General features: G+C 40.1%; 1 protein-coding gene across 1 annotated transcript in view; it reads right to left on the bottom strand.

Annotated features, from left to right (window-relative positions):
* Positions 1–13,870, bottom strand: part of RP1 (RP1 axonemal microtubule associated) — a 306,195-nt gene that overhangs the window by 85,286 nt on the left and 207,039 nt on the right. Inside the window, exon 25 of the mRNA XM_064384191.1 lies at positions 13,034–13,197. Within this exon, the coding sequence (XP_064240261.1) occupies positions 13,034–13,197 (164 nt within the window). The remainder of the gene's footprint in view (positions 1–13,033; positions 13,198–13,870) is intronic.

Genomic DNA, 13,870 nt, shown 5'->3' with positions numbered 1-13,870 from the left:
GGATTAGTCTCAATTCCTTGTCAATTGGTTCCTAGATCTCCATTTCTCTAGGATCAATTATTGGAGCTTTATTAGTTTTCTTTGGTACTTTCATGTTACCATGACTCTTTGTGATCCTTATAGTCTTGCATTGGTGCCTATGCATTTAAGGAAGCAGTCAGGTCCTCTAGTCTTTACAGGTTCACTTTGGCAGAGAAAGACCTTTACCCATCAGCCCAGCCTGGGGTTTTTGACAGAGCAGCTGGTAGCATTCACAGGTAGGTGAGGCTTTTTGTCAAGGTCTCTAATTGGGCAAGACTTCTGTGCATGCTCTGAAGTTGGTGAGACTACAAGGTGGTCTCTGCAACTAGTAGGTGTGCCAACCCGGTTTGTGGTCAGGCAGAACTTCTGATTGGGCTCCTGGCAAAGTGGAACCACTGGCTGGGCTCCACATCTGCCTCTGGTTGGGCAGAGTTATAGGCTGCTTTCCCTGACCAGGCAGTGCTGCTGGTTGGACTTATGATTAGGGAGGGCTATAAGCTGGGTTCCACAATCACTCCTAGTCAGAAACCTAACCTATGCTCTCCGGCTAGATAGTGCTCATGGCTGGTCTTCACATTCATGCAGGCTGAGCTCTGCAGTTGGGGTTAGCTGCAGCCTGGGCTCTGCAGCTGGGAAGGGTCATAGGTTGTGTCCCACAGTTGGGCAGGGTTATTGGGTGGGTTGCCTGATCATGCAGAACTGCTGGTTGTGTTCCACAGTCAATGAGGACCTCTACTTGAGCTCTCAGGTTGGGAGAATCTGTAGATTGTACCCTGCGGTTTGGTGGGGTTATAGGCTGCACTCCATGATTGGGTGGGTTTGCTGTCTGAACTCCCTGCTCCACCAGGCTATGCTCCACAATTAAGAAAGGCCATAGGCTTGGTTTTATTGCCAGGTGGGGCTGTAGGCTAAACTTCACAGCTGAGAGGGGCCATAGACTGGGCTTCATGGTAGGCTGGATTGCTAGCCTAGCTCCCTGGTCAGGCAGGGACATAGGCTTGCCCCGTAGTTGCTCAAGGTCACTGGCTGGGCTGCCTTCCCTAGTGGAATCACAGGCTGGGTTCTATGTCCTGGCAGAGACCCTCTCTGGGCTTCCTGGTCAGGCAGGGCTACAGGATATGCTCCAGAGTCAGGCCGGGTCATTGGCTTGGCTCATTGCTCAGGCAGGGCTGTAGGTTAGGCTCCATGGCTTGGCCTGACAACTGGCTTAGAACCAAGACAGGGAAAACCACAGACTGCATTATCTGGTCAGAAAGTATCATTAGTTTTGCTCTATGGTTGAGCAGAGCCACTGACTAAGCTCTCTGATTACTCAATGATAGTGATAACATCAGGAATGCAGTGCTATTGCCAAGATCTATGCACTGGTTGCTGTGAGCCCTGTCATGCTTCTTTGTTCCTGGCTGACCACATATAATCTAGCCCTGCCAATTCCCCCAGTATACCCTGTAGAGGAAAGCAGAAGTGAGTTTCCCATGAAGCACCCCAAAATGTTGAAAAAGCTAGATGCCCATCTAGAACTAGCTTGGTATGATGCCTTGCCAGCCTGAGGGAGAGACGACACAGTCAAAGTATAACTGCTTATCTTAATGAGACTTTTTTGAGTTTCTGTGGGGTACATCAGCCTCACCCTCAGTTTACCGGGTTTTCACAAAGGCACTCTTCTCTGTAGATAATTGTTAGTTTGTCTTCCTTTGAGGAGCACTGAAGCTGAGAAAATCCTATTCTGTCATCTTGCTGACATAATCTGAACTGGGGTTTTTATTTCTGTAATTTATTCCATATTTAAGGGAAGCACCATTACTAACTTTTCTTAATAAGTATTTATAAGTGAAAACTTGGTGACCCAAAAGTAGAAGATGTCATTTTAAAAATATTTCTACGTTTGTGACTAAGGAAAAAGTTTAAGCTAAATTATCACTAGGATCTGCCATCCACAGGAAAATCATGTAAACAGGGAACTGCTTACTACCACCACTCCTAAACTTCTGAATAAAGTCAATGTAAAGTATTACCAACCTCCAAGTTCTAGGATTCCTAAAAAAAGAAGGAAAGAAAGGAAAAGAAGATAAGGAAGAGGGCAAGAAGGAGGAGAGAAAAGAAAAAATATATAAAGAATAAAATCATAGAGTTGTGCCAAAACCAAAATTATTTGCTAATACCCATATTTAGCTAATGGCTAATAGCTTGTAGGTCCACATGGACATCTAACCTTTAAACACTGAAAAGTCCCAGATAAACATGCTTGATATTACATGCTCACTGCCTTGCTCTAGCTCAGCCAACCTAGTCTTGTTTTCCTATGTTCCTTCCTCCTACTCCAGCCTCCAGACATTTCTACACATACCCCCATGCCAGCAATAGCCACCTACTAACCATCTGCCAAGTTGCCTTCCTGCCTTCATTCATCTGAAAAATTATCTTAAACCCCATCCCATCAGGAAGCCTACCACAATTTGTGGGCAGGATCATAAGAGTCAGCCTAAGGAAAACAATGATGAGTGTTTTATACTTTATATAAAGTGCATTGATGTTTAACTCTTTCAGTCTGCAGAGTTATATTATAAGATATTGTTGCACTCATTTTACAAAGGAGGAAATTGAAGCCTACAAATGTTAAGTGCTTTATCCATGTTTCCTTATATAGTAAAGGGCAGAGTTGGAGCTCAAATATAGATCTTCTCATTGCTGCTGATATAAATTGTTTTTACAAAGGTAAAAATGTATTATCCATTTCTATTTGAAGGAGCATAAGGGATATTCAATGATTAGGCAAGTGCCTTAAGAGTTCACAATAAATATTAAACCTATTCATCTACAAAATTAATTGACTTTATACAATAGTAAATCAGAAGCAGAAAACGACTTTCTAGGAGTGAATAGCATAAGCACTAACTTTTTCCAAGCAACAGAGAATACTATTTAGCGTTTCAATTTGCAAAAAATGCAATGAAAAGCTCAACTAAATCTCTAGGCAGGTTTATAAGCAAAACATATTCAGATAAGATACACAGGATGCCTTTACGATTCCCTCAGAGTGAGAAGGTCCTCAAGAAAAATTCAATGATGGATGCCCCCAAGATAAAGCAGCCAATATTAAACAAATTTCAGCAAAGTCATTTTTATTAAATTTTCATGTTTTCAACAGATAATCATGAGTGTCTAGTGTATGTTAGGCAATGAACAGATTCAAGGGTTAGCAACTTAACTAGGTCTCGTCCCTATTCTCTAGAAACTCCTCTCTGCCTACTCGCTCCAACTTTCTGCCGTAATGGACTTTTGCTCTTAATTTTGCCTTGGTTGTTTTCCTGAGGATGTCTCATTTCCTTCATCTTGGTTCTCAGTGATATTCCAGGTGCAACCACAGAGCTGAACTCTATAGTCTATGGAGGGTAGATATCAAAATTGCTGCAAAGCCACTGATACCATTTTGCAAGCCCTTTTTGAAACTAGAATCCTCCTCTTTTATGTAGTCCTACAATCAGGTTCCTCTTTAAGGTCTATGATTGGGTCAGAAGACTATTACAGTTACACTACGTTGTCACCTACCATATGAACCAGTTGTATAAAAGGACATTTTTACTGTTCTGACAATAATAAGATAGTCAATGTCTCCAGAGCCACTTGGATGGTAGCTCTTATAGTCCAAGGAGTTGGTCACATGACATAGACTGAAACTCAAATTTACATTGGGTCAGTTTTATTTATCTTCAGCAGTTTATAGAAATAATGGAAGATTTCATGGAGAAATAGAAATTTCAATTAAAAATAACAAAATATGATCAAGGTAAGAAGAACAGAGCAGGATTTCTGAAATGGCAGACTGAGGCCCTCCATAAATCCAGTGCTGGACAAAAAAAATTACTGAATTGAAATTATCTAGAACTCTGAAAATTAATCGAAGGCTTGTAACAAATTGAGGAGCATTTATTCAATGAAAACTATGAACATTGGGAGGAACATAAAGAGTTTGTGTATTGTACCTTGATCTACTTTCTACCACTCTCCCCAACTCCACCATAGTCTTGAAAATTGGCAAACTTGTAACCACAGTAACTATGAAAACCAACAATAAGGTGATCTACACCTAAACACAGCATAGTAAAATTGCTGAAAGCCAAAAACAAGCGATAATCTTTAAAGCTGCAGAAGATAAACAACTTATTATATGTACAGGATCTTTAATAAGATTAACTCCTCACTTCTCATCAGAAACCATAAAGGCCATAAAGAAGTGGAATGACACAAAGTGCTGAAAGAAAAAAACCTGTCAACCAAGACTTAGATATGTAAATTAAGACTTTATCAGATAAACAAAAATAGAGAATTCATCACTAGCAGACCTGCCCTCCAAGAAATACCAAAGGGAACTCTTCAGGACACTAAAAGGTAACATAAATCCATACCAGCAAGAAAGTTAAAAGATAACTCAAAAATGGGAGAAAAAATTGTAAAAAATATATATGATAATAGATCATATTCAGAATATATAAAGAACTCTTAAACTCATTAATAAAAAGATAAATAATCCAATTAAAAACGGGCAGAGCATTGCTTCTCAGCCTTTTGGCAAAGATCAAGTATAAAAATGGACAACTCGGCGAAAGAGAAGATGGCCGCTTAGGAGGAACTCGGGAATGCAGCTCCGAGAGAAAGCACAGAGGGTGAGTGGACGCCGTATTTCCAGACTGATTTTTACTGCCCACAGACCAGGAGATTCACACGCAGAGCAGCCACACGGGTCGCCAGCGCCGCTGGTTTGAACGGCGCAGCCGCTGGGCCGGCACCCTGAGGCAACGGCTCACTGTACAGAGTGAGAGAGTCTGAGTCCCCTATAAGCCAGCAAGGGGAGCTGAAACAGGGAGCCAGGCCAGCGCCACGAATCTCAGAGCCGCGGCTTTAGCCAACGCAGTGGCTCCGGAGGCAGATCAGATGAGACGGTGTCCCCTCTTACCCAGCAAGAAGACCTGAAACAGGGAGTGAAGACAGGAGATTCCCGAGCAAAAAAAAAAAAAGCGCCACTGCAAACACAACTGAAACAGGGACGGTCCAGCTCTGTGGAGGAGGGGCGTTCTCCATAGGCATCCTGCTGTTCCCAGGGCAATCTACCAAGGCAACCCGCCACTACAGAGACTCCGTCACTACAGGGGCGGGCCAACATAGCAGAAGCAGTTCTAACTACACCCAGAAGTTGACACGGAAGCTGGGTGGAGCCCACAGCAGCTTAGCGAAGCCTCTGCAGCCTGAGTGTGACTAGGCTGCCACCTTGTGGGCAGGGAAAACAGCAACCGCACAGGGGAACATCATAAAACCGTAACTCCCTGGGACAGAACACCTGGGGAGAAGAGCAGGGGGTTTATGAGTTCTGCCACAGCAGACTTAAAATTACCAAAATCAGAAAGACAACAACTACAAAGTCAACAGGTGGATAAATCCACAAAGATGGGAAGAAACCAGCACAAAAAGGATGAAAACACCCAAAACCAGAACACTTCTCCTCCTACAAGGGATCACAACTCCTCACCAGCAAGGGAACAAGACTGGATGGAGAATGAGTGTGATGAAATGACAGAATCAGCTTTCAGAAAGTGGATAATAAGAAACTTCCATGAGCTAAAAGAACATGTTCTAACCCAATGCAAAGAAACTAAGAACCTTGAAAAAAGACTTGACGAAATGCTAACAAGAATGGACAACTTAGAGAGGAATATGAGCGAATTGATGGAGCTGAAAAACACAACACGAGAACTTCGTGAAGCATGCACAAGTTTCAACAGCCGAATTGACCAAGCAGAAGAAAGGATATCAGAGGTCGAAGATCAACTCAATGAAATAAAACGAGAAGGCAAGATTAGAGAAAACAGGGTAAAAAGGAATGAACAAAGTCAATAAGAAATATGGGACTATGTGAAAAGACCTAATCTACGTTTGATAGGTGTATCTGAATGTGACGAAGAGAATGAATCCAAGCTGGAAAATACTCTTCAGGATATTATCCAGGAAAACTTCCCCAACCTAACAAGGCAGGCCAAGATTCAAGTCCAGGAAATACAGAGAACACCACAAAGATATTCCTCTAGAAGAGCAACCCCAAGACAAATAATCATCAGATTCACCAGGGTTGAAATGAAGGAAAAAATACTAAGGGCAGCCAGAGAGAAAGGTCGGGTTACCCACAAAGGGAAGCCCATCAGACTCACTGCAGATCTCTCAGCAGAAACCCTACAGGCCAGAAGAGAGTGGGGGCCGATATTCAACATCCTTAAGGAAAAGAACTTTCACCCCAGAATTTCATATCCAGCCAAACTAAGCTTCATAAGTGAAGGAAAAATAAAATCCTTTGTGAACAAGCAAGAACTCAGAGAGTTCATCACCACCAGACCAGCTTTACAAGAGCTCCTGAAGGAGACACTACACATAGAAAAAAACAACCAGTACCAGCCACTCCAAAAACACACGAAAAGGTAAAGAGCATCAACACAATGAAGAATCTGCATCAACCAAAGGGCAAAACAGCCACCTAGCACCAAAATGACAGGATTGAATTCACACATAACAATATTAACCCTAAATGTAAACGGACTAAATGCCCCAATCAAAAGACACAGACTGGCAAATTGGATAAAAAGCCAAAACCCATCAGTGTGCTGTATCCAGGAAACCCATCTCGCATGCAAGGATACACAAAGGCTCAAAATAAAGGGATGGAGGAAGATTTACCAAGCAAATGGACAGCAAAAAAAAGCAGGAGTTGCAATTCTCATCTCTGATAAAATAGACTTTAAAGCAACAAAGATCAAAAGAGACAAAGAAGGACATTACATAATGGTAAAAGGATCAATGCAGCAAGAAGAGCTAACGATCCTAAATATATATGCACCTAATACAGGAGCACCCAGATACATAAGGCAAGTTCTTAAAGACTTACAAAGAGACTTAGACTCCCACACAACAATAGTGGGAGACTTCAACACACCATTGTCAATATTAGACAGATCAACGAGACAGAAAATTAACAAGGATATCCAGGACTTGAACTCAGACCTGGAACAAGCAAACCTAATAGACATTTACAGAACTCTCCACCCCAAATCCACAGAATATACATTCTTCTCAGCACCACATCACACCTACTCTAAAATTGACCACATAATTGGAAGTAAATCACTCCTCAGCAAATGCAAAAGAACGGAAACCATAACAAACAGTCTCTCAGACCACAGTGCAATCAAGTTAGAACTCAGAATTCAGAAACCAACCCAGAACCGCACAGCCTCATGGAAAATGAACAACTTTCTCCTGAATGTTGACTGGATAAACAATGAAATGAAGGCAGAAATAAAGACGTTCTTCGAAACCAACGAGAATGAAGACACCACATACCAGAATCTCTGGGACACATTTAAAGCAGTCTCTAGAGGAAAATATATAGCAATAAGTGCCCACATGAGAAGAAAGGAGAGATCTAAAATTGACACCCTATCGTCAAAATTGAAAGAGCTAGAGGAGCAAGATCAAAAAAACTCAAAACCTAGCAGAAGACAAGAAATAACTAAGATCAAAGCAGAATTGAAGGAGATAGAGACACGAAAAACCCTTCAAAAAATCAATAAATCCAGGAGCTGGTTTTTTGAAAAGATCAACAAAATAGACAGACCACTAGCCAGACTAATAAAAAAGAAAAGAGAGAATAACCAAATAGATGCAATAAAAAATGACAAAGGGGATATCACCACAGATGCCACAGAAATTCAAACCATCATCAGAGATTATTACAAACAACTCTATGCACATAAACTAGAAAACCTGGAGGAAATGGATAAATTCCTGGACAGCTGCCTCCTCCCAAGCCTAAACCAGGAAGAAGTCGAAACCCTGAATAGACCAATAACAAGGTCTGAAGTCGAGGCAGCAATTAAGAGCCTACCACCCAAAAAAAGCCCAGGTCCAGATGGGTTCACAGCCGAATTCTACCAGACATACAAAGAGGAACTGATACCATTCCTACTGAAACTATTCCAAATAATCCAAAAAGAGGGAATCCTTCCCAAATCATTTTATGAGACCAACATCATCCTAATACCAAAACCTGGCAGAGACTCAACAAGAAAAGAAAACTACAGGCCAATATCCATGATGAACATAGATGCAAAAATCTTCAATAAAATACTGGCAAGCCGACTACAACAGCACATCAAAAAGCTTATCCACCATGATCAAGTAGGATTCATCCCAGGGATGCAAGGCTGGTTCAATATACGCAAGTCTATAAATGTAATTCACCACATAAACAGAACCAAAGACAAAAACCACATGATTATCTCAATCGATGCAGAGAAGGCGTTCGACAAAATTCAACAGCCCTTTATGCTAAAAACCCTCAATAAACTAGGTATCAATGGAACGTATCTCAAAATAATAAAAGCTATTTACGACAAACCGACAGCCAATATCATACTGAATGGGCAAAAACTGGAAGCATTCCCTTTGAAATCTGGCACTAGACAAGGATGCCCTCTCTCACCACTCCTATTCAATATAGTACTGGAAGTTCTAGCCAGAGCAATCAGGCAAGAAAAAGAAATAAAGGGTATTCAATTAGGAAAGGAGGAAGTCAAATTGTCTCTATTTGCAGACGACATGATTGTATATCTAGAAGACCCCATCATCTCAGCCCAAAATCTCCTGAAACTGATAAGCAACTTCAGCAAAGTCTCAGGATACAAAATCAACGTGCAAAAATCACAAGCATTCCTATACACCAATAACAGACTTAAAGAGAGCCAAATCAAGAACGAACTGCCATTCACAATTGCTACAAAGAGAATAAATTACCTAGGAATACAACTAACAAGGAATGTAAAGGACCTCTTCAAGGAGAACTACAAACCACTGCTCAACGAAATAAGAGAGGACACAAACAGATGGAGAAACATTCCATGTTCATGGTTAGGAAGAATTAATATCGTGAAAATGGCCATACTGCCCAAAGTAATATACAGATTCAACGCTATCCCCATCAAGCTACCAATGACCTTCTTCACAGAACTGGAAAAAACCACCTTAAACTTCATATGGAACCAAAAGAGAGCCCGCATAGCCAAGTCAATTCTATGCAAAAAGAACAAAGCGGGAGGCATCACACTACCAGACATCAAACTCTACTACAAGGCTACAGTAATCAAAACAGCATGGTACTGGTACCAAAACAGAGATATAGACCAATGGAACAGAACAGAGGCGTTGGAGGCAACACAACATATCTACAACCACCCGATCTTTGACAAACCTGATAAAAACAAGCAATGGGGAAAGGATTCCCTGTTCAATAAGTGGTGTTGGGAAAACTGGCTAGCCATATGCAGAAAGCAGAAACTCGACCCCTTCCTGACACCTTACACTAAAATTGACTCCAGATGGATTAAAGACTTAAACATAAGACCTAACACCATAAAATCACTAGAAGGAAACCTAGGCAAAACCATTCAGGACATAGGCGTAGGCAAGGACTTCATGACCAAAACACCAAAAGCATTGGCAACGAAAGCCAAAATAGACAAATGGGACCTAATCAAACTCCACAGCTTCTGCACAGCAAAAGAAACAGTCAATAGAGTGAATCGGCAACCAACAGAATGGGAAAAAATTTTTGCAGCCTACCCATCTGACAAAGGGCTGATATCCAGAATTTACAACGAGCTAAAAAAGATTTACAAGAAAAAAACAAACAAGCCCATTCAAAAGTGGGCGAAGGATATGAACAGATACTTTACAAAAGAAGACATACATGAGGCCAACAAGCATATGAAAAAATGCTCATCATCACTGGCCATTAGAGAAATGCAAATCAAAACTACATTGAGATACCATCTCACACCAGTTAGAATGGCGATCATTAAAAAATCTGGAGACAACAGATGCTGGAGAGGATGTGGAGAAATAGGAACACTTTTACACTGTTGGTGGGAGTGTAAATTAGTTCAACCATTGTGGAAAACAGTGTGGCGATTCCTCAAGGACCTAGAAATAGAAATTCCATTTGACCCAGCAATCACATTACTGGGCATATATCCAAAGGATTATAAATCGTTCTACTATAAGGACACATGCACACGAATATTCATAGCAGCACAGTTTACAATAGCAAAGACCTGGAACCAACCCAAATGCCCATCGATGATAGACTGGACAGGAAAAATGTGGCACATATACACCATGGAATATTATGCAGCCATTAAAAACGAGGAGTTCGCGTCCTTTGTAGGGACATGGATGAACCTGGAAACCATCATTCTCAGCAAACTGACACAAGAACACAAAATCAAACACCACATGTTCTCACTCATAGGCGGGTGTTGAACAAGGAGATCACATGGACACAGGGAGGGGAGCACTATACACGGGGGTCTGTTGTGGGGGAGTGGGGGGGACAGCGGGGGGGTGGGGAGTTGGGGAGGGATAGCATGGGGAGAGATGCCAGATATGGGTGAAGGGGAGGAAGGCAGCAAATCACACTGCCACGTGTGCACCTATGCAACAACCTTGCATGTTTTTCACATGTACCCCAAAACCTAAAATGCAATTAAAAAAAAAAAAAAATGGACAAGTCATTTGAATAGATATTTTTCCAGCGAAAACACACCAATGGCCAATAAGCATAGGAAAAGGTGCTCGATATCATTAGTCATTAAGGAAATACATAGCAAAATCACAATAAGATATTACTTCACATCCACTAGGATGGTTAGAACAAGAAAGTAGATAATAACAAATGTTGACAAGGATGTGGAGAAAGATGAAACCTTGTACATTGCTGGTAGAAATGTAAAAATGGTGCAGCTCCTTTGGAAAACAGTTTGGCAGTTCCTCAAAGTGTTAAGCATATGATTCAGAAATTCTACTCCTAAGTATATACCCAAGTTATGTGTGAAATGATACATACATAGTGAAATGATAACATGTTCACACAAAAACTTTTACATAGATGTTCATAGCTGCATTGTTCACAACAGCTGAAAGTGAAAACAAATCAAATCTGTATCAACTGATAAATGGATAAATAAAATGTGGTTCATCCATATATATAATAGGATATTATTTAGCCATAAAAAGAGTAAAATACTGATACATGCTACAACACTTTTTCATTCTCTTTTCCAAGCTTAAATCACTCCATGTTGCATGATTCCATTTAAATGAAATGTCCACAACAGACAAATGTATAGAGACAGAGAGTAGATTACTAGTTTCCTAAAGCTGGGCAAGAGGAAAATGGAGAGTTTCTGCTAATGGGTACTGGACTTCTTTTTAGAGTGATAAAAATGTTCTAAAATTAGATTGTGATGATTGTTTAGTACATTCACAAGGTTTTACACTTTATACACTTTAAATGGGTGAATGTTAATTATCCTGATTTGATCATTATACAATACATGTATGTATTGGAACATCACGCTGTACCCCAAAAATATATACAGCTATGTGTCAATTAAAAACAAAACTTTAAAACATAAAAAAATTAAAAATGGACGAATGTTATGATATGAATGTTAGGGTGAATTATATTGCAAACAAGCACTTTTAACGAAAAGAAATGAAGACAACTTCCATTGATCCACAGTCATGTACTCTAACCTTCACAAAGAAATTCATAAATTTTAATTAAAATTATTAAATTTCTTATATGACAAAAATAGGTAACATGATTTGGGATGTAGTAATTATTTAATAACCACTAAAATTTACCAGTTGTTTACTATGTCTTTGCAGGCAATGTGTTATATAAATCAGATATTTTTACAAAGTAGTTTGTCAAAATGGATCAAGAGTAATACCATTTCTCAGAATTTGTCATAAGAAAATAGGTAGCTTTGGTTTAAAAAAAAAAAGACGAAGAAGAAAGCTAAGGTTAAGAGTATGTTCAGCCAGGCGTGGTGGCTCACGCCGGTAATCCTAGCACTTTGGGAGGCCAAGCAGGGTGGATCACAAGGTCAGGAGTTTGAGACCAGCCTGGCCAAGATGGTGAAACCCCGTCTCTACTAAAAATACAAAAATTAGCTGAGCATGGTGGCATACACCTGTAACCCCAGTTACTCAGGAGGCTGACGCAGAAGAATCGCTTGAACCTGGGAGGTGGAGGTTACATTGAGCCAAGATCATGCCACTGCACTCCAGTTGGGTGACAGAGTGAGACTCCGTCAAAAAAAAAAAAAAAAGTATGTTCATTGCAGCATTATTTGTAATAGTAAAAACTTGGAAGCCATTTAAATGTCCAACAACACCAAAGTGTTCTATTTATCCATAGTACATAACTCGGTATTTAATCAATAAAAATTGTAAATAGGAAGAGTATGTAGCTCCTTGCATAAACGGCAATATTGTATGTAAAACAGTTTGCTGTGAAATTGCCTATGTAATACAATCTCAATAGCAAACATTTATTGAGCATTTCAGACACTACACAAAGGATTAATTAATTTAATCCTCATTCTAACCCCTCTAAGTAAAGATTATTGAAGAAAGTCAGGCACAGAAAGGTTAAATCACATGTCCAGGTCACCATGCTTATAAATGGCAAAGTCAGCATTTGAATCTTGACGCTTTGAGTCTTTAGCCCATATCTTAGTCATCAGGCTGCACCACGTTTCCATCATACCATCATGCTCCATCATACGTGTTAGTGTGCTTGTGGAAAACACGTGTGGACAGATACTCAAACATGGAAATACTTGACAACAGGATTAGTAGTAAACTTTTCCACCATATTTTTTAATGTTCTAAAATGCATGTGCCTTTTTGCCTTTATACAAATAAAAAATGAAGAAGAAACAAAAATCTTCTGTCCCTGTTGTCATTACCGTTCCCAGCTCCCGTGGGATAAAACATTCCATGTATACCAAGAAAATGTACTGCAAATGTAATACCAAAAGAACAACAGAAATCACTGCTTCCTCTTTGGGAATGTATATCACAATATATCTTAGCAAACAAGCTATAGCCATATCATTTTTACCTTGAATATATCTGCCGTGTTAGGGTTAAACAGCTGGTGTTTCCCAGATCCCAAAATAATAGGACCTGAACATTTTGTCTCTCCATAGACATAAAGGAACACTGTTGCTGTGGTGCCAGCATTTTCAAGATCTCCAGTGACAATGGTCACCTTCCAGTCTCCATCTGTAAAGGAAAACGGAAATTAATATAAAGTGATAGAGGAAAAACATATTAATATTAGGAAAATAAGGATTCCTACTAAATCTACGTGGTTATGAAATGAATAGCTTGTGAAATCAAGTACTACAATAACTGCTTATCACGGATTTCCTCCTTGAATGCTAGCATATGAAAAAAGCTTTGGAAATATTGTAGCTTCATTACAAAACAAAATAGCAGTGGGCTTTTGAGAACAATACATATTTTGGGCAAAACAACGAAGTTGGAGGCATTTAGCACTAAGTGTTTAGATGCAATACTTAGGAGTTTATTTAGGCAAATAACTCAAATTTGGGGATGGGAATGGATGTCAGGCATCCTGATAACCTGACGTTAAGGCATCACCTGTGCTAGAAGAGAGTTTTATCAAGCTGGACTAGTAACAGTTTGGTGATCCTAGCATAAAAATGCTAAGGATGTAGGAGACATAAAAACGAGGCAAAAAAAGGCTTTCTTTTTCATGAAAAATTGCCGGAGTTCCCCAAGAGTTGGAACAAACCAACAAGTAAGGAGGAAAATGCTGTACCAGATAAATAGGTCCTGGCAAAAGGAGTTGGGCTTGGGGAAGGAGGATGAAGAAAAGACACGTTTGAAACAGAGAAAGGCAATGCATCATGCAAGCAGACGAGATCATCGA

The sequence above is a fragment of the Aotus nancymaae genome, unplaced genomic scaffold, assembly GCF_030222135.1.
Source record: "Aotus nancymaae isolate 86718 unplaced genomic scaffold, 86718_ANA_hifiasm-v0.15.2.pri h1tg000036l, whole genome shotgun sequence".
Lineage (NCBI taxonomy): Eukaryota > Metazoa > Chordata > Mammalia > Primates > Aotidae > Aotus > Aotus nancymaae.
This window is presented reverse-complemented; position numbering and strand designations above follow the sequence as displayed.